The 23544-nt window shown below is 34.0% G+C and overlaps 1 protein-coding gene across 1 annotated transcript in view; it reads right to left on the reverse strand.

The window, feature by feature from the left end:
* MEIS2 (Homeobox protein Meis2) overlaps positions 1–10334 on the reverse strand; it is an 83878-nt gene extending 73544 nt beyond the window's left edge. Inside the window, exon 1 of the mRNA XM_051214170.1 lies at positions 9341–10334. Within this exon, the coding sequence (XP_051067321.1) occupies positions 9341–9391 (51 nt within the window). The 5' untranslated portion in view covers positions 9392–10334. The remainder of the gene's footprint in view (positions 1–9340) is intronic.
* Between the last annotated feature and the right edge of the window lie 13210 nt (positions 10335–23544).

A 23544-nucleotide genomic window follows, 5' to 3' on the forward strand; every position in this document is an offset into this window, starting at 1 on the left:
TATATCTTCATTTGTAACGTCAAAATTTGGATTTAATCATGACTTAATGATCTCATTTAATCAATCATTATAGATGAGCGTAATGGAACATTTATTTACTTTTTTGTTTGTGTGTGTGTGTGTACGTAGGTATATCACATAAGTCAATGTGTTCATATTGAGTAATTGAAGAAATAATTATGGGGATTTGTGAAGATTGTAGTATTTTCACAGCTGAATTCATGAGTTGTTCTAAACTAGGCTATCATTAAAAACCTGGAAGCACTGATGACAATTCCGTTCTAGTATGGGACTCCTCAACAGTGCACACTCACGACTCCTCACACGGGACCCGAACTCAGGACCTTCGGTTTTGTGCGTGAACTCTTAACCCCTATGCATCCAACAATGGTAATTTCTAACTTGAGTCAGTCCATGATACTGATTGTGTAACTTAGATATTAATATAATTAAACAATGCTCACAACACCTATACTGATAAATAGTAAGTATTGTTTAGATGTAACAAATTAAATTGGGGGGAGGGGAGGGGAATGAACTGTATAAATTAGGACAGTTGATTTAGTAATGTTAAACTAAGAAAATTTTCATACATATCACTGAGTTGTCGAATTTATTCAATATTTCTAGTGTTTGGCTATCTTTAGTTGCCTTCTAACGAATTCCAGTGCTAACCAGGATAGGTGAATGTATGTGTCAAGTTTTTTTTAAATCTTTAACTCGATAAACATCTCTGCCTCCCTTCTCATCTCCTTCAATCTCCTCCTCTCTACATTATCATCATCAAACCAATTGTTCTGTTTCTTCATTTATTTACACATTATCTTTTGTCGAATAATATACACTGGTTTACTTTCCTGTAACTTAAAAATATCAATCATAAACAAGAGAGTAAATATTCTAGTGACCAGTGTTAATGCAGACTATGCCTGAAGTAACTGTTTCCTTTCTTTTCTGTTGTAGCCTTTAGAATAATTATAATCAAAACAGAATACAATCAACAAACAGGATGTTCAAATAAATATTAGTAGTAAATAGATATTTATTTCGATTGTTTTGACAAACTATAAACAGTTGCTGTTAAAATGGTATTTTAAAGTCAAACTACTTAATATATACGTATATTCTACATGTAAATGATCCTTTTCAATCCTTGAATTGAGTAAACATAACGCACCAACAAAAAAAACCGACAGATATGTGTTTATCTACGTGTGTACATACACATGCACATACATATATACATATATACACAATGTGGGAAATATTTGTTAAATGGTAACTGAATGGCACATGACATTTAGAGTAAATTTTGATATCAATTGGAGAAACCAATGAGAGTATGAAACTTAAAATTATTGAACAGTTGTTTAATCAATAACAAGTTTTTATAAATACACTTAGATTTATAATTGATAAGAGATATGTACAAGATATCTATTCTGTTATTAATATTAGCACCCCCAGTGATGGGGATCCACGACCCTATGTATATGCATAAAGTCGAATTCATAGACTTCATGTTTTAATGCTATACACAATAATTTTATAGGGTAATGTGAAGGTAGTTAGATTAAAAGTTTCAAGCAATAGACTGACTTTGGTTAAACTACCATTGAAAACTAAAAAGCAATGGAAAACCATTTCGAACTAGTATAGAACTCCTTATCAGTTCACATTCACAACTTCAGGAGAAGCAGAACACAACAATAAATTTAGACTATTTACTAAGTTATAATCCAACGGTCTGAAGTTTACAAATTTAGTCGATCCTAAGCTCAATCATATATGAGAGAGTAGTGAATGGACACTTCCGAATAGTCCTAACATGGTAATGAGACAAATGTGTCAGTACTGCGTAGTTTTGAATTAATGTTATTTGTTCACAACAACTACATAAATCCAACTGTATAATAAGATGTGTAATCATTTATATTTTGTAACAGTTACTAATTTTATGAAGGCGCGATTTGAGATCATAGAATTTTCAAAATTTTCAATTACAAATTGATCTAAGCTAGACTACTAATGAAAACCAGAAAGCACTGGACAGTTCCACCCTAGTCTAAGACTATTCAGTAGTACATAGTGACGACTCTGGAAATCGAACCAATCTTCTGTCCTACGTAGGAAAGCTTAATTTGTAGATCATTTAGCCAGAATTAGACAATGTCAATGAGTTCGATTCCCTGTGTACAATATTATTTTATCTAGTCGTGGGTATCACTATTATTATCAGTGAATATCAAATGAGCTTTTATAGACAAGTAGTTGATTACGAATCATAAATTGGTTTGTATGAAATCATGTAAACTGATTAGAGTGGTGAAACATTTTTAAAAAGAAATATCTCTACAATATCTAAAGAATTTCCATAGTTTAAAAGGATTGATATTTTGAAAAGTCATACTTTCTATGAACTATATAATTTATGCTGTTTACAATTCTCGTGATCTTTTGTAACCAGGGTGTAATCAGATGTAAAACTTATTTGAAATTTACCAAGGTTTTATTAGTCAAGAAAAAAATGAGACCTGGAAAGAGCACAATTAATTTTTTTTAAAGTATTGTCATAACTGTAATCATGTAACTTATGACTTCAGCGTTAATTACACTGTCACGTAACATAATTATTGATTATTTATGATCTAATTTCTTATGTGTATATTTTATAACCATGAAATATAAGTTTAAATTTTTAATAACTTATCCCCGCCTTTATTCAGTCAACCAGTTGGTCCATGACACAACGATGGAACTTAGCACATATCCACACCGATTCAAGTTGCATCACAACATTAACACAACAAGATAAATTAGGGAAAGATGATGGAAGTAGATTGGACATACATTGAAGAAAACATCCAACTGTATCACAAGCTAATCGCTAACTTTAAAGCCTGAAGGTAAAAGGAAAAAAAACCCAAAGAACACACTGCATCGGGAATAGGAAGCAGACATCCGAAGGATGAATAGCAACTAGAAACAACTGGAAAGGATTGTTCAAGATAGAGTTGGATGCGGAATGGTGGTGGTCAGCCTATGTTCCTTCACGAGCGATAATAGTCGTAAGTAACTAAGTGGGAAACACTAAGTATAGACAATATTATTCGAAATAAAAAATGAATACATGGAATACGTTTACACCATTACAACACACCTTAATAGGACCAAATTTTAAAAACTCAGATATTAAGTTAAAATAAACATGAAATATCGATCTGATTGTCTAATTTAGCCCCCAAATGCCCTAGTATGGCCGAGAGCGGAGTGGGTTCGCCCTCCCTCTCGAAATACTTTCACACGGCCACGCGTATATAGCCTCTACCAGGGAAGTCCTACTCACTGCCTTCTTGTGGCGGGGGTGTTGTTTACGGAAATGAGAGGACGAAAAGCGAATGTCCGGTGCTTTAACCGGATCCCAAACCAATGGTGCACATGGGCTCCAGTATCCTGAGTGAACAAATGGCGTATGAACCAATTTCTTGGTCACCGGCTACCATGGGACTGCATCTCCTTACGATGCTCTACTGCCTTGTGGGTTAGACCTTTAGGTCAAAGGCTCGGGGTGTGGCCCCCTAAGAAAACCACCTGCTTCGGTTTAGGCACCCGGGCAGTATCCCAGCCCGCATACGAAAACATGATAAACTGTCTACTTGTGAAAAAATATTGAAATATACTATTATCTAGTAACAGACTGTAATAAGTAATTTATCTTAATTAGAACTCGTTTACCGGATATTCCATCTATATTCCAATCCTGAATCATATTTGTTACTAATCATTTCACTTTAAAAAAACAAGAAAGGAAACAGCAGCAACAATATTTCGCACAGAATTCAACATATCTAAATGGGTCATATAACATTAGATATAAGAATATATAGTAACGGAATTAGTGGATCCGTTTACACATTAATAAATAAAAAATAGTTATCTGAGTATATGTATATAAACAACACATAGTGTATATAGATATACATGCAGAAACCATAGCAACATTTTTTTTATAGAATAAATTCAGTGAAACATATTTTTTGACAAAGAAAAAAGAAACGGAGAAAGAAAACAAGCTTAGTTATAGAAGAATATAACAATGAGAAATTAAAATAGAAGTCAATCATTTAATTGGTTCTAATTGAAATTTATCCAATTGTACTCATAAATTGTCAAGAAAAAACAACGACAACGACGACAATAACAGACAACTAGACTTGGAACAGATGGATGAGTATATCATAAAAAAGAAGATATCTATATTAGATCAATTAATTTTGGCTAGTAACTAACATGTATATACTTAAATAGTGTATGCTTGAGTATGGATAAGATATTAGAAAAACAGTATCACTTAGAGGAAATAAATAAGAAAGTATTAATAATGAAATGAATAATGGAATATAATGTTGATCTTTTCATATTGGGAATGGACTCAGCAACGTAGATAATAACAAAGATGAGAAGAGTAAAGTTCAACAAATATAATAATATAAACACATGTGTGTTTGGTACACATTATAATTGGATGATGAACAGGTGTGACACACACAACTTTATTTAAATGATAATTATGCTTATATAAGTAGTTTCAATAGTAGTATATGCATGTCTATACATATTGCTTAGGAGAGATATCATTTATATTAACATATTTACTTTAATATCCTCATTAAAAGGAATTGATTACATTGAAATAATAAACAAACAATCTACGGTATTCTTTATTCTTTATTATTATTATTATCATGCACAGCTACAATCATTAAACGTATAAAGGGCCAAATTGCCAGAATACATTACCAAAGGAAGATGAATACCACATTAGTAATAGTATTGTTAGTAATAATAACAAAATGATTCGTGTAGATAGAACGAAGTGTATATTGATCTAAAAAACTATGAGTGAATGAACATGCTTCATCGTAACTGATTATAAGTCAGATCACTTAACCATGTATCTATGATCCTTTTATAGGACTGAAAACATCTTGATGATTAACATACAGATAGAATGAAAGAAGGATATTAAATTATGGCATTCATCCAAGAATTCATCCACTGTCAATTTGAGTCATAGAGAAGCTCTGGAAGAGGTGGAAACTTTCATCAATCTGAGCGGCATTATCAGTTGAAGAACTTAAAACAACTGTCGGTTAAACAATATAAAAGTCAGAATCTTTCATATGAACGTTAAGATAGTTCTATTGGACAGGGAGATGAAACGTTGGAAAACTACCACAACCGTCAACAAAAATGTACAAGTATTTATAAACAATTGTCTACTCAAGATGCTCAATGTCCGTTAACCGGATATCATCAGCAACAGCCTACTATGGGCGAGAACAAACCAGCTCCCATCTGAAGAGGTAATTAGGAAGAGAAGATTAAGGCGGATAAAACACACATTGACGAAATCATCAGACTGGATCACAAGGCAAGCGCTAACTTGTGTTCCTGAAAGGAAACGAAAAATAGGAGGACCAAAAAAACACAATACGTCGGGAATCGGAAGAAGAAATGAAAAGGATGAATAGCAACTGGAAAGGATTTTCCAGGACAGAGTTAGATGAAGAATGCTGATAGATGACCTATGCTCCTCGACTAGTTGTAACAGGCGTAAATAAGTAATTAAGTAATTTGGGTCATATGAGAAAATAAAAATATTTCTAGTCAATCTCCATGAACTAGTTATATAACTTATGAACGTACATAATCTGTACAAATTTGTATATTTATTTTTAAGGTATGCCTTTTTTCATAAGGATTACTCAATCAATTAATGGGTTAGTTACAAAACAAAAAAATAATACACGGTTTTGTACCGTTACTTATCAACCAAAGTTGTAAACTTTTCATATAAGTAAATTAAGAAAAAAATTAACAAAGCTAATAATCTACTTAAATCAGACAAACGAGTAATAAGGTCATGGTGTTAGTATAATAAAAGAAATAGTACTTTAGAATAAGCCAGTAAAAGATTTATACATCTGTGTCTTATTAAAATTAATTTCATACAGTTCATAATCATGTGAAGATCTGGAAGAACCATAAGTATTAACATAAACATTTCTACTTAAAGACTTTATTACATTAACCAAATCATTAGTAATATAAATTGAGAGAGGATGACAGTTATTTTTTCAGCCCTTCAAAATGTAAATTATGTCTTAACTATTCAAAAGAATGTGGAATAATTAATTTTAATGATTATTATTGTATAAAAACAATGAAGATTGTTGATGACGAATGTGTTAAAACAATGTGACTAACTATTATAAATAACGTAGCTTACTATCAAAAATTCAGTGATTAGTTATTGAGATAAACTATAAATGGATAACGAGATGGCGTCTGAAGAGAACGGTACCGGTTTTAAGTGCCAGAATGAACATCAACTCTGGCATGCAGGTACATCTAGCTGACGAGTCCCAAATAAGACGAAACGCGCGTCCTGGATTTCATTGCTAGCCACCAACCATCTCTGCTCATAATACTTTTGAATGAAGGCAATATCGAGACAATCCACACAGGGTGCATATATGCAAATATGAAACTGATCATGACCCCCAAATGCCTTGGTACGGACGAGCGTGGAAAGAGTTCTCTATCCCTTTCAAAATGTTATACATGGTCATACGTATACAGCCACTCTCAGGGAGGTCCTACTCACTGCCTTCTCACGGAGGGGATGTTCTTTACAAAGTGAGAGGACGAAAAGCGAATATCAGGCGCTTTAACAGGATTGGTGGATACGGAGGATACACCTAAAGAAGTTTGAAAACCCTGATTCTGAACCAATGGTGCACATGGCTTCAGGAATTTATGTATGAACCTATTGTTGATCACCGGCTACCATGTGACTGCATCACCTAATGTTGCTCCATTACCTTGTGGATTAGACCCGAGGGTCGAAGGCTTGGAGAGTGGCCTGTTAAGAAATCCACCTGCTTCGGTTTGGACGCCCTCACACATATGGCGCATGTATTTGGTGCCTTCTTGTACCAATGTTTATGTGTTTAAATAAGTAAAATATATATTGAAATAATTAAATGGGGTATTAATTAGACTACTAGTAAAATATTAGTAGAAAGAAATTCGTATTATCTTTACAATCAATACAAACAAATATAGATGATTAGTTAAGATTTCTTGGAATTCGAGTTTCAGTGTGAACATCAATACTGAGATATAACACATAAATTCGAAAGACGAGTTCTAAAATAAAATGAAACACTGTTTGTCACGATCTAACTTCACCAAATAAAAGCACAATTAAATATTCCAAATTGTATTTCTTGCTTAAAAGCCCTGTAATTGTATACATGACAACGGTAAAGTCTAAATATACATATTTAGAGTGATCTAACCAAGCTAAATTGTTCAATTTTTAATGACTGAATGTAAACTATACAACATTATTCTATTTCATTACAGTATCTGTTATATGCAAGTATAAATGTAAACTGGTGTACTTAGATTTCAGTCATAATGAAGCATGTTCCCTTAAACCAAAATAAGTAAACCTATACAAAAACGTAAAAACGGTAGAACAGAACAAATGGCGCTGGGAATCGGAGTCAGGTATCAAAAGAATGAATAGGACTTGGCAACAAATGTGAAAGACAGCCCAGGAAAAAGTTGTTTGTAGATTCCTGGTTAGTGGTCTATGCTGCATACTTAGATGTAAAATAGTAATGTGCAAAACGTGTACTCTATATAGCCACTGATTTAACTGTTTTAAAAGTTCAGTCAGTCATCTATAACGCAGGATCAGGCACATGTATGTATCGGTACAAGTTACCATACCTCATTAATACAACATAAACAACAAATTCATAGAACCAGTTAATTCAGTGGTAGTGATATTTTAAAAGAAAGATTGGAAATAAGAATATGATACAAGGGAAAAGAATTAGTTTGTAGAAAAGAAGGTATGCAGTGATTTTATTCTCACGGTTTGAGGGAAGATAGAGAGTGTATACACCTACGCCATATCACCCAGAATCTCCAACCATTGGTTACGATAGTCACACGGACCCCAAGTAGTCTACATCTATCAACATGGCTAAGATTAGAAGTTAGTAACTTCCAGGATTGATGCCACGTTTTGGTTTGACCCTCATGCAATAACCAACACCATATAAAACTGAGATGATTACAATTAATAAAAATCATCAATTCTTATCGAATTCGACTGAACAAATTTCTGATGAGCATTTACTTAATTATCAGTGAAATATTTCCTCATTTTCGGTTTTTGATAAAAATTACAATTATAATTAATTTAATTGATTTTTGTGATTATACTAGATTAAGGGTGCATGTATGATGTATACTACTTATGTCTGTCGATATAAATAGTATGTAACACAAATTGGACGTGGAATGTTTGTCAAAAGAAGTTTGAGAAGATTGAACTGAAGAAAACAGAAAGAAATTGAAAGAGTCATAAAAGATATAGAAGACAAATGATAAATGTGCAAATGAATTATTTAATGTATAGTTTTCACATTTTACGAAAATTTTGTCTCCACCTGAGTTTTTGTTCACCACATACATACTGTTGACTAGTTTTCTTTGAATAAAACACTAATTATACAATAAACAATTGCACTGTAATATTGAATTGACTAATATCTAATTAAGTGTACTTCAATTGTAAATAAATATTTACTACCATTTTTTCTGAAATAGTTGTTTACATATATTTTACAACAAGAATTTCCGATTGATTAGTCATTTTGTATGGTATTACATAAAGCAATTTCGATTTGAGTATCTCTCAAGAAATTAGTAAACAAGTAACACTAAACGTTTTCTTTTAAACAGTCAACAATAAGTGATGTAAATCAGTATCGGTAGTCAAAATTGAATATCAGTTAAATTGTCAATTCTAAATGATTAATTACCAATGAACTTAGGTAAATAATTAACATTTAAACTATGGATATCTCTATTTTCCTATGTACTCATAACATGAATAAACTGATTATGTTTTCTTTTATAATTTTTCCATGAAATAAAATTAATTATCTGGTTATAGTTGAGAGTGATTTGAATGAATAATGAATAATCATAGTGATAAATCATTTACTCAGGGTACACAACATTTTGAGAAAGAGAGAGAGAAAGGAGGAGGAGGAGGAGGAAAACGAGCATAAAGCCTTAAACAGTAATATGACTTAATATGTATTGGTCATTTTCAACTTAGTCCAATTTTTTTGAAATCAACCTAATGTTATATGATAGCCTAATTATTAAAACTGACTGACTAGTTGAATAAACTTCACCGATTCAACACAACGAATAACAAGTAGAATATAAAATTTTTTTTACTTACCTGCCGAGGTTTACTATTATTACTATTATTATTGTTATTACTTGAATTCATTATTGTACTCGTGCGTAGATGTTACTTTTCAGATGTTAGAATAAATTAAATCCACAGTTAATCTATGATACTCAATATTATTTTGTTTTAATATTTAAAAGACGATGGTATATAGTGAGAATACTGAACACCACAAAAATATATCTATTAATCCGAAATCAATAATGTATCTTTACACGTTTAAATATAGTCAGTTTTTAAAAAGAAATCCATTAATATTGATTTGTGTATCAATTTCATATTCCACAATACGTTGAATGGATCAATTCAAGTTGATCTCTTCATAAGGAGATACAATAATAATCCAATGAATTCGAAAAGTTCCAATGAATAAGATTTGATATTGTATTTCCTGTAGAACAATTAATCGATCAATGAAATGGGAAATATATATTTCTATCTATTTATGTATGTCTGTAGTTATTTGTGCGTTGAAATTCGAATAATGTGCGTCACAACTAATGATTATCAATCAATTTTGGGCAATCGATCAACAATGGTATTGTTTTAATGGATAATGTTGAAACAGGATATTCTCTTTTTTGTTGTTGTTTTCTATGGCGATTATTATTATTTCGACGATTTTTTTTATTATTATTATAATTTGATAGATAAATCTGTCAACTTGAAGGCCATATAAAATTGCTCATATCATCACTGGACTTCTTAGAAATAATTTTTTCACACACGAGAGTAAGTCACGCAGTATTCTTGACGAGATAAATTAGGCTAGTTTATCTGGTAATGCCGTCAAACTGTCAAAAATTTTGTCAGAAATTTATCGCATTGAATACTAGTGAATTGAATATCTGTGCTTGTGTAATGACCTGTCAAACTGTCTAAATTAATAAAAAAAAGGGGTGGATATAAAATTTATTTAGGGGTAGAGAATGAAAAAATAAATAAATTTCAAGGCCTTCTATATGATGATTATGTGGTTAAAAGGTAGACAGATATAAACAAGCATTCTATATACAATCCTTTTTAGATTCGATATTTCCGGTTGGCCTAACATACTTCTAACGGCCGTTCGACCAATCAAAATTTAGAGACCTCACATACCTATACTATGATTGGTTATTAAAGCGGACTAATAAACATCAAATAACATTCTTTTTATAGTTTGTAATCTAATTGACTAAATTTATTGGTTAATTGAATTATAGTTTATGGAGGTGGGACAGTCAACTTTTAAACCAATCATTGATGAAACATATGTAAATGAAGCCCTGATTATTTTTCTGTGATATGATTGATCATCCTTAATCTTATTAGATAGTGATAAATTAAGAATGTCAGATATTGGCCTTTTTTTAGTTTTTACAATCTGTTTATAATGGTTATAATGATTATTGAAAATTTTCATGGATAACCTGTAAACACTGGACGACCGATTCGTCTTATTATGGGACTCCTCAGCAGTGCGCATCCAAGATACCGCCCCCAGCGAAATTTGAACCCAGGACGTATCAGTCTCGAGCCAGGCACTTAACCAGCTAGACCACTGAGTCGGCATCCATATGTTATGAATTAAGAATATGGAATTTTTACAGTATTGTAAAATATTGATATACACAGAAAACGTTTTGATTATCAATAGTGATGTCTATACAGTAATCCATATAAAGACTTATCAAACAATTGATGAATGATAGGAGTATATGTGCACTCCATGGCACTTCAGTTTAACCTGGTACCATTGAGGCATCAACATCTTAAATGTACAGAGTTAAAACTCACTTCTGTTGTATATTTAAAATGTGTTAGCCTTATAAAATGTATTATTTATTCGTAATTTTGCAAATATGAGAATTTATTATTTGTTGTGTTATCGAAAGCCTAAGTTATAGAAAACGAGAAGCTTTATCCTCACCAACTTTATATGGTCAAATAACTTTTAGTAATGAATAGCTGAAATGAAATAATACAAATGTTAGTGGGAACTTACACGAAGGGAGCATGAGTTGTATTGAAAAATGCAAAATTATAACATATATCTTTAGACTATTCACTGGGATGCTTTGAAAAAAAATCTATTCCGTTTAAAAAAGAAACCGACACATATTCCAAACATACTTTTTCATTATCACTTAAAGCGTTCGCAAGTACCTGTATTCAGTTAGCATAATCGCGAAACTGATCTATGTTATCCGTACACTCTGGGTCGATAACTGTTTTTTCAGGTATATGATCAAACCCCTAAATGTCAAACTACAAAATTCTTATCTTTAAAAGTAGGTATCGAGCAAAAATTTAACCAACGATAGAAAAAATGAGCAACCATAGTGGGTACCAATGAAAGTAGTCATTTAGGGAAAAAGCTGCAAATAGATTGGTTTGCTTTGTTGGTACGTCATCCAATTGTTGACACTACTGTAATCGTTAGTAATTAATGTTAAACACTCAATAATATTAATACGTATTGGTATAGTACAAAGTGAATAGTTTATTCCATTGATAAATAATCAATGTAATCAATAGTCATTGACGTATATTTATAATATGGTTCTTCACTAATGTGTATAACCCATCCAAAGTATATATCAACAACTACATCAATAACGATACTGACGTTATGATTAAAAATAATCCTTTATATAAGACTCTGAGGATTTTTGAATATTACAAACTGATATTAATTAATCAACTATTAAAAAAACAGGAAGCATTGGACAGTCGTTTCTTCTTGATATAAAACTTCTCAGTGGCCGTGCATATACACAACCTTCTAAAAGAGGTCGAATTCAGTACCTTCAGGTCTTACAGACAGAATCTTCATTTCAGACCATTGATCCTGTATCTTGTAATTTACCTGTTTACTTTCAATTAATTAGCAAGTATTTAGAGAACTTATCGTCTAATCATATTTGCAGGAAGCTGTCTCACATCTAACATATTCTAATCTCACTGAAACATTTTTTTTTTGATATACCTCTCATGCTAAGACCAATAAGCGCTTTAAATTAAGAAATGAATTTATTTATTTATTTGTGTTGTTTGTCCATCTGTCAAGGTCAGTCGAATTCACTGTATTTAGCAACTAAGTATAACTTATTATTTGTATACCAGAAAGTGCTTTTTAAATCAACCATATCTCTCATAAAACCATATGTGTTTGTTATTATTTGTAAGATGGAAACATGTTAAGGACAAATGTTAATATTATATCTGTATATTAATCGGGTTAGCCAAAACTGAACGTTAACATGTCAAGTTATAACATGTTTTTTTCTTCCAACTATATCTAGATATCTACATTCAAAATATGACTGATTCTATAATAGATGAATGAATATATTCTATTCTATTTAATAAGATAATTTCAATAGCATAGATATGAATAAACATTAAATTACTCTCTACTGTTTTTTTTTCAAAAATGAGTCATCACTAATCATTATCCTACGAAAAGTCCAAATTATGTTGTCATTACCATTTACCCATATGATACGAGTGGGTTAGTAACAAACAAAAAAAAGAAAACGATCAATAATGTCTCTATTATTATGAATCTTAAAATTATTACTGAGATTTATTATAAAACAATAAAAAAAAGTCCAAGTTTTATGATCAGTATATTTTAATTGATTGGTTGAATGGATATTATAATAGCTCAATTGAAATATTGATATCCATTTTATCCAATTAACTGTCATATTGATTAGTTAATTAGTGGTAATTTAATGTTCACATCGTGATGTTATTAGCCAATAGTAGATGTTTAGTAACCATAAGAGCATCAGTGTATTCTTTCTTGATGTTTTTTTATTCAAAAAAACAACGATGCAGATATTATCATGAGATTTTCAGTTTCAGTTTGGAAAGGACAGGAGGCTTGATAGCCTGTGTTAGTCCTGGTAATGGCGGTTCCTCAGTTGATCCAACTTTCTTTTGAAAGAGTCAATGGATGAAGCCTCAATCATGTGCTGAGGTAACGAATTCCACTCGTTGATGATTCGATGGGAAAGTCGATAGTCAGCTGACAAGTAATTTGTTCTGGGCTTGTGGACATTTTTGGAGTGTTCTCGTAAATTATCTGTTTTGGAAGACAAGAAAAATGAGGGCATATCAGGTGCAAATTTGGCACTAAGCAATTTGGAAACTGTAATCAAGTCGCCTCTAGTTCTACGATATGACAACGGGAAAATGTTTAGCTTGGCCAGTCGAGCATCATACGGAAGCTTCGCAATTCCGCGAATCAGTTTAGTTGCTGTTCTCTGAACCTTTTCCAGAAGCTCACAGTCTTTTTTTAAGCAGAAGCTAGCCGCTTGTATGCAGTACTCAAGCTTAGGACGTAGGAACACTGTATACAAAGTCAAAAACGTTTTAGCGTCGACATGACTAAAAGCCCTACGTATTGACCATAAGGTTCTAAAACCTTTGGCGGCTATTGCACGGCAGTGTGTAGTAGTCTTTAGGTCTTGGCTAACGATAACTCCTAGGTCATTATGTGTCTGGACGACAGGTAGCTCAGTGTTATTCATCGTGTATTTTACAGGTTCCCCTAATGATTTAGTCTTGTTATGTTGTGGATTAACTACTGTGAAGATGCTTCATACTTGATTGCAATAACTAATCATAATTCCCTTTAGTTTTCAATATTTATATTATTTAATGATAAGTTTTTTCATTTAAACGTCTAGGTATCGTTTTTTTCCATATCCTCTTATTCCCAAGGAGTAGTTTTGAATCTTCGGATGTCGAACAGAGAACAAAAGAACAAAAGTTAATTAACGAACAGTTCAGTGATATCATGAATCAATCAATATTAGACAACTACTGAAAATTTAGAAACACCGGACAGTCGGTTCGTTATAATATGGGACTCCTCAGTAGTATATATCTATGACTCTACCACAGGAAATCAAATCCAACACCTTGCGTGTGAACTTCTAACATCCAGACTATGACCCGGCAATCAACAGTGTTAATGTCTAACGTCAATGATATTGAGCGACTATCTTCCATTGTTTTTGACGGGTATCTGCCTGATACCCGATACTGTTAAATCCTACTGGTCACAAGGTCTCACTAGTACTCTGAGAATTATCTTCTGAAGCTAGTTACTAATGAGAATACTAAGACGAAACGACCATCCGGTGCTTCCAGTTTTTTATGGTTAACTTAGATCGATTTATAATTTCAAAGGAAAGTTACAAATCTCCACAACTTAATACTGATAATGTCTAGAATATCACAGTCACAATAGGTTTGTATATGACCTTGGAGTTTTACAAGATATAAGCAGAGATGGATGGTGTCTAACAATTGAGTACAGAACATACACTCAGTTCTATTTCGGACTCGTCAACTGCATATACCTGCATCTCAAAGTTGATGTTCACTATGGGATCACAACCTAGTACCATTGGCATAAAACGCCATCGTGACATCCGTCTCGGGAAATAATGATTTTTTGCATTATTAACCCAATTTGGTTATCCTCTGAAGAAGTGGCTTACACTAAGTCACAAAATGTCAGAAAATCTAATTTTTCTACTCACTGGGATATTACAAATATATTATTTATTTATAACAGTCTACCCAATGCTTAATTTATTCGAACTTATCAAATCAAACCTTGGTAATGATACCTATAGACGATATGAACTTTGCAGATGATTCGGTCCTTCTATCCCATACACATCAAGAAATACATGTCAAAACAAACAGCGTGGCAACAGTCTCTGCATTAGTAGGCCTCAGTACACACAACGGAAAAAGCGAGATAATCAAATACAAGACGGAGAACACCACCCAACCCAACTGCGCTTGATGGAGAAATTCTGGGAGATGTGGAAACTTCCACGTATCTGGACAACATCATCGATGAAGAAGGAGGATCTAGTGCACACCTTAAGGAGAAGATTGGCAAAGTAACATCTTCATTTATACAATTGAAGAACGTATGGAACTCAAAACAATTGTCTATCAACCAACATCAAATTCAGAATCTTCAATACCAACGTCAAAACAGTTCTACTGTATAGGGTTGTAGAGATTGTTGAAACCATGATCCAATCTGATTTAAACTACCGTTAAAAACCTAAAAGGACTGGAGGGCATTTTGTCCCCAGTGATGATCAGTGCTAAAGTACACACAACTCAGTTATTAATGAGTTAAAAAAATCCCAATCCAACGGGAAGTCAATCTTTACTCGAATAGTTCTCTGATAATGTCATTTTTAAACTTTCAAGCTGGGTAATACGCGTTCGAACCCCAAGGGCAGAATAAATCCACCGAAGTTTTCATGAACTTCATACAAATAAGCACAAAACGTAGACAAAATAAAGCTACCTCACCAACTATATTTACCCACTTAATACAACTTACTTTCAATAAATTGATCTTATTTCTATTTACTTATTAAGTAGATAATTTTAGAAAAGAACAATCTAGTGTTTCTCTTCAATATCTCCTTACTTGTTTACATTATCTATTTGATGCATTATGTATTTCGTTGAATCGATTTTTCTATTTATCGCTTGTTCTGTTCATTCTTATTCTTCGATTTCTATCTTATGCTCATTATCACAGTTATTATTATTATTATTATTATTATTATTATTATTATTATCACTGCCCGCTTCCTCTTTGGACCCAATCCCTTTGATTCATTTTTGTTCTGGCAAAACTGTTACTGGTTATTCTGGTGAAATGAATAGAAATTGTTATTGAATGTTATTGATTTATTTGTTTACGTTTTGAATTGTTTATAAATATTCTAGTTAAGTTTTTATTATTTCCTTATAATATAGTGATAGCACTAAAAAAACAATAACACCACCATGTTTAATAAGGTTTTTAAGCAGTAAGATATAAAAACGGAATAACCATCGATCTTATTTAAATGGCTAATGATCATATTGATCATGTTTTATGATATTTCGATAGATGGTTGCTGATCGAGTAGACGTAGGGAGGATTAATGAGTGAAGAAAACAACTGGTAATATAAACATTTCAGTTCTATGAATGATAAATGACATACGGAATAACTCAACAGTTTGACTTTGAAATTAAGTGTACTGATCATAAAATGCTTTACATTCTCTAATTTCAATCAAATGCGGATATTATGTGACCGTTTTTCAATGTCCATGGTGTGTAGCTGTTTCACAACTGATATGACTAAATTCCACTTATCACGACTTTAAGAAATACCTATTAAAACTAGTCACTAAAGAGCATATAAATACTATTACGACATATATAGCATTCAGAGATTGTTGAGCTTCGTGGTTAACAGCATGGGCTGATCTTAATCAGAAATCTATCAGCAATTTGAAGAATAAGAGTTCGCTACGAGACTTGAAGGTCCTAGTTTCCATTCCTAGTAGGTTGGTGGGTGGGTGCCTCTGAGCTGTCCCTCATATATCAAAATAGCTGACCAGTTTTTTGTTTTTAATTATTGTCTAGGGTTACCCCATGATGCAAACTATAAAACATAACAATAGTATAATGGAATGTGACAAAAGCATTAACTATCAAAAGAGAATTTTTTATTACATTAAATAAACTATGAATTGACTAAATTGTATGTATTTACTAGTGAGTAGTTTTGAAAGGAAATTCCCTAAGAAGTCGTGATCAGTAGAGTTCAATCATCTTATGTGTGAAGAAGTTATTCATTGAAGACAATGAAAGACGGTCGTGTGATATCATGGATTGACTGAAATTGAATCTATACACTACTAGGTCTCATCTCAATCGATTAGATGTTAGAACGAAATGACTATTCAAAGCACTTGGATTTCCAATAATCGTCTAACCTAGATTGACTCGTGATCTCAATTAAATTGTATATCTATCAGAGTATATCTTGAACAATAATCAATAGATTCAGATATTATGTAATGTTGTAAGAAAAAATTTCATGTGTATCGAAACCCGGTCATAAAAATCCAGATGCTTACTGAAGCACATTCTATTAGAAATTATGCTTTTGATCACAAATCATTTGAACTACATGACAATTGTACCGTCTTCATAGAAGACTATTCTAAATTGATTGTTCAAATGATGTCTTATTTCCCATGATACTTGAATGTTCTAACTTCAATTAGGATAAGAGGTGATGATGGATACATATATCACTGAAATGCATCAAAATTAAACTGATCCAATGTCTTAATGTTCGTTCTATCTTATAACTATGGTAACTATCTTTACCAAGTGAACTTCTCTTTATAAATACACATCTAATTGTGAATTATTATTTGTGATAAGTACTGGTATTATGAGTGGACTGTACATAGTTATCAATTATACCGTCGTTTTGATTAATCTTCCTTCATAACTGATCAATTTCCTAAATTTTCAAGATAATTTATGTCATAGATATCGGTCGGAGAATTTTTATTAAAACGGAAAGTTTTTTTTTCAGTAGTTAGAACTCATCAACAGTCTGTACACATAACGTAATATAGAGTGAATTTCTATCACTGTTCAAATATTGGGTCATTTAAGTTAGCTTAGAAACCCTTTACTTTTCTGGTTTCGTTGGGAAAAACCCCAGTTGAGTGATCTGCTAAAACAAAGTCGAATTTAAGTATGATTTTCATTAAGCCAATTGTCATTAAATGAGAAATCAGACATCCGTTTAATACGGTACTTTTCTAACAGTCTAACATAGTGGGTTGAACCTAAAATTCTTAGATCTCATAATGAGTATTTCATTTATTCCGTAAATTTGATTGTAGAATAAGATCACAAATGAGATAATCTAATTAATTTCGAGATAAAATGACGTCAGTGTTTCAGCATATTTGGTACGTAACTATTAGGGAAATCCAGGACATACTTTTCGTTCAATTTGGAAGTCGTTAGTTTGATTTACTTACTTCATAGTGTTAATTTTATACTTAAATTGGAACCACGTACATTTTGCATTAAATTCCAGTTGCATTATCCACAATAGTACATTACTAAAACCGATGACATCACGCTATATTATTATGATTCAATCAGGCCTGTTTGAACATCTGAACTATTTGTTCCTGTCATCTAGATATTTCAACAAGTTCTAGTGAGTTCTAGTGAGAAGTCGTTACCAGTAGAGTTCAACCAGGTCTCTTGTGAGATAGGAACTCACTGAAGACAATGTTGTACAGTGGCGCAACTTCATGGATTGGTTGAAGTTAGACATTAACACCGTTGGATGCCGGCTCAGGGGTCTAGTTGTTTAAGCGCCTGGCACGGGACTGATAGGTCTTGGGTGCGAGTCTCGCGGGGTGCGGGATCGTGGATGCGCACTGCTGAGGAGTCCCATACCAGGACGAAACGGCCGTCCAATGCTTCCAGGTTTTCCATGGTGGTCTAGCTTCAATTGACTCATGATTTCAATCTGTGAAATAAGTGTAGTTTTATTTAGGAATGTTCAGTTGGATGAATATACATATTAGTGTCTTGGTTCACTCTAAAGATTAAAGCTGAAGAAAAATCTGAAGATCTCCGTGTTTTTTTTTCATAAATCACAAAGACTATATGTATTGAAATCAAGCTTCGAATGATATTTAATCGGAATCATGAAGTAATTAAATTTAGATAACCGCTAAAAATTTAGAAGTACTGGACGGGCTTCTCGTTGTAGTATAAGACACTTTAGGGACGTGCATCTACAATTCAGCAAGCCATAATCAAATAAAGGAACTTTGTTCTTGCATGAGAACAATTAATCACTAGGCTACCGAGCGTGAATCCAATGGTTAACAATATCTTAACACATTCTTGTCAATAACTTCTAATGAATATTAATTATTAAAATGTTATTTTGTTAGTGAATTTCTTAATGTGAAATACTGACAGTGATATATCCAATTCTACCATACTGTCATGGATATGAACTGCATAGATGTAACGAGTCCCGCGTGCGGGACCATAAATTTACACTGCTGAAAAGTCCCATACTTACTTAATTAATTACTTACACCTGTTACTCCTCGTGAAGGAGCATAGGTCGCTCACCAGCATTCTCCATCCAACCCTGTCCTGGGCAATCCTTTCCAGCTCCTTCCAGTTGCAATTCATCCTTTTCATATCTGCTTCTATTATCCGACGTAATGTGTTCTTTGGCCTTCCTCTTTTCCGCTTCCCTTCAGGATTCCAAGTTAGAGCTTGCCTCGTGATGCAGTTTGACGATTTGCGTAATGTATGTCCTATCCATTTCCATCGTCTTTTCCTAATTTCCTCTTCAGCTGGAAGTTGGTTTGTTCTCTCCCACAGAAGGCTATTGCTGATGGTATCCGTCCAATGGATGTTGAGTATCTTGCGTAGACAGCTATTTATAAATACTTGTACTTTCTTGATTGTGGTTGTTGTAGTTCTCCAAGTTTCAGCTCCATACAGTAGAATTGCCTTGACGTTCGTATTGAAGATTCTCACTTTGATATTGGTTGAAAGTTGTTTTGAGTTCCATATGTTCTTCAATTGTAGGAATGCGGCCCTTGCTTTGCCAATCCTCGCCTTTACGTCTGCATCGGATCCTCCTTGTTCATCGACGATGCTTCCCAGATATGTGAAGGATTCTACATCTTCCAGAGTTTCGCCATCAAGGGTGATTGGATTGCTGTTCTCCGCTTTGAATTTGAGGACCTTAGTTTTCCCTTTGTGTATGCTGAGGCCTACTGATGCAGAGACTGCTGCTACACTGCCTGTCTTTATCTGAATCTGTTCACGTGTACGTGATAGGAGGGCTAGGTCATCTGCGAAGTCCAGATCGTCTAATTGGTTCTGAGCTGTCCATTGTATTCCGTGTTTTCCTTCAGATGTCGAGGTCTTCATAATCCAGTCGACCACCAGAAGAAAGAGGAAGGGAGAGAGTAAACAGCCTTGTCTGACTCCGGTCCTTACTTGGAATGCATCTGTCAGCTGTCCTCCATGCACTACCTTGCACTGTAGTCCGTCGTATGAGTTCCGGATAATATTGACAATCTTCTCAGGAACTCCGTAGTGTCGAAGAAGTTTCCATAATGTCCTCCTATCTACACTGTCGAATGCCTTTTCATAATCAATGAAGTTGATGTATAGTGACGAGTTCCACTCAACTGATTGTTCGACGATGATCCGTAGTGTTGCAATTTGGTCTGTGCACGACCGATCCTTTCGGAATCCAGCTTGTTGATCTCGAAGTTGGGCATCTACTGCATCCTTCATCCGGTTCAGCAACACTCTGTTGAAGACTTTCCCTGGTATTGACAGTAGTGTAATGCCTCTGTAGTTTTCACATTTGCTCAGATCTCCTTTCTTTGGAATCTTGATGAGGTGTCCTTCTTTCCAGTCCATTGGCACTTGTTCCTCCTCCCAAATCTTTTTGAATAGAGGGTAAAGCATGCTTGTGGTTACTTCGACGTCTGATTTCAGTGCTTCAGCTGGTATGTTGTCGGGTCCTGCTGCTTTCCCGTTCTTGATTTGTCTGACGGCCATTCTAATTTCTTCCGTCGTTGGTGGGTTGACATCTATAGGAAGATCTGTGTGTGCTGCTTCGATGTCCGGTGGATTCATTGGAGCCGGCCTATTCAGGAGTTCCTCGAAGTATTCTACCCATCTGTTTCGCTGTTGTTGAATTTCGGTGATTGGCTTGCCTTCTTTGTCTTTGACCGGCCTCTCTGGTTTACTGTATTTCCCTGATAGTTTCTTCGTTGTATCGTAGAGCTGTTTCATATTTCCTTCTCTAGCAGCTTTTTCTGCCGTCGTTGCTAATTCTTCCACGTATTTCTTCCTGTCGGCTATAATGCTCCTCTTCACTTGTTTGTTTGCTTCTATGTATTCAGCTTGTGCTTGGACTTTCTCTGCTCGTGTTCGGCTGTTGTTAATTGCTGCCTTCTTGTTCTTCCTTTCTTTGATCTTGTCCAGTGTTTCTGTAGAGATCCATTCCTTATGATGGTGTTTCTTTAGGCCCAGAACCTCTTGACACGTTGAAGTCAATGTTTCTTTGATGCCTTTCCAGTTGTCCTCCATGGTAGTTTCTTCTTCCTTCAGTAGATCTTGAAAGGCTTGGAATCTGTTGTTGAGAGCTATCTTGAATTCATTGAGTTTGACAGTATCTCGAAGGAAGGCTGTATTGAACCTTTGTATTGCTGTTTGTCCACTTGTCCAGTTCTTTTTTAGCTTCAGTTTCAAATTGGCTACAACTAGGTGGTGATCTGAAGCTACGTCAGCACCTCTCCTGGTTCTCACATCTTCCATTGTCCTTCGGAATTTTTTTTGATGCAAATATGGTCTATCTGGTTCTCTGTAGTGTGGTCCGGTGAGATCCATGTAGCCTTGTGTATACGCTTGTGTGGAAATATTGAGCCTCCTATGACCAATTTGTTGAATGCACATAGATTTGCAAATCTTTCTCCATTTTCGTTTCTTTCTCCCAGTCCATGTCATCCCATAATATCTTCATATCCAATGTTGTCTATTCCAACTTTGGCATTTAGATCTCCCATCAGAATGGTGAGGTCCTTTCTTGAGCATTTCTCTATGATTGACTGCAGCCGCTCGTAGAATTGATCTTTAATGTCGTCGTTGCTATCATTGGTGGGTGCATAACATTGGATAATATTCATTAAGATCCCCTTCTTCTTTGTTTTGAATGATGCTTTGATGATTCTGGATCCGTGGGATTCCCATCCTACAAGTGCATTTCGTGCTACTTTGGAAAGCATTAGAGCAATTCCCTGTGTGTGTGGAGCATTGTCCTCTTCGTGACCGGAGTATAGCAGCATCTCTCCCGTAGCTAGCCTTTTCTGTCCAGCTTGGGTCCAGTGGGTTTCGCTGATTCCCAGTACTGCTAAGTTGTATCTCCTCATTTCATTGATATTTGACTGGTCTTCCCGGTTTCCCACATTGTTCGAACGTTCCATGTACCTATAAAAATTTTTGCTCTGGTTGTTAGAAGGGGCATCGGCCTCGTGGCTTCCGAAGGAATTCGGCTTTCACCATGAAGCGTCATAATTCTTCTAAATGAAGACCTTCTAACTCTCAGGGCAGAGTTAAAATGGTTTGAATTATTTTTTCTGGTAAGCGTTTTTTTTAGCGAGTTAGTTTTCTACGGGATGGGGACGCTAACCCCATGCCCAACCCTCCTCCTTTACCCGGGCTTGGGACCGGCAGTAACTCTAGAAGAGCTACAGGCGGAGTTGAAAAGTCCCATAATAGGACGAAAAAGCTATCCAATACTTCTAGGTTTTCCATGGTGATCTAGTTTAAATCGACTGATGAATTTGATGTGATGGAAAGAAAAGTCAATTTTCAATTGATTTACTCATTATGAGTTTAGTTCAAGATTACTTCCTTTTTGATTCAATGTAATGATTACTCAATGTAGTATTTGTTTTCTTTTCTCGTATGATATTTTATTCTGTATAATATGCGATATTCTTGTATTACATTGACATAAACTATGCTCAGTCTGTGATTTGTCATAACTCTAAGTATTTTTCATATCACGTCGGGCTCATTAATGTAGAATTATGGTCTACTATGATATTAGTACTGCTCTAATAATAGACCTAATCATAAAATTGTAGATTTGTCATGATATAACTGCCTAATCTATAAGATTTTACGTGGAAGTCACATCATCGTCTACACCAACTCACTACATTGTAACAACTACCAATACGTGATGAAGAACAAGCCTAGGCTAGAGAAAGAACAATATATTTAATATGAATAAAAGATATAGGGTAATATTCCACAGGAACCACGCCTGCATGGCTGAGCCATGCCATTCGATCAACTCCAATTCATTCAATACATTCTTCCCCCTTCTCCATCGTTAGGTATTTCTCCGCGTTAAATATTGAATATCTATTTTCCGAGTTGTCTAGTGTTCAGGTTTGAGGATTGTGTGGTTATGGTCCAATGCCACTACAATTTCATCCTAATTATTAATCAAAATGGGTGTACAATCAATATATAAATGAGTGTATTTTCTACTAGAGTTGTCGTCGTCATAGTGTTTTGGGGTTCATAAATCATCACTTATACTAGTCTTTGTGTTCTTACTTTTGCGTTGTGGGAATTGCAGGGGTCTCTCGTTCCGAGTATAAGTGATAAGCGTTTCCGACATAACAATCAGCAACGATCAGATACAAAAAGTAGCTTTAAAAGAACCAAGACAATAAGCATTCAAACTACAAATTATAACAGAATTAAACTGT

The sequence above is a fragment of the Schistosoma haematobium genome, chromosome 2 (assembly GCF_000699445.3).
Source record: "Schistosoma haematobium chromosome 2, whole genome shotgun sequence".
Taxonomy (NCBI): Eukaryota; Metazoa; Platyhelminthes; class Trematoda; order Strigeidida; family Schistosomatidae; genus Schistosoma; species Schistosoma haematobium.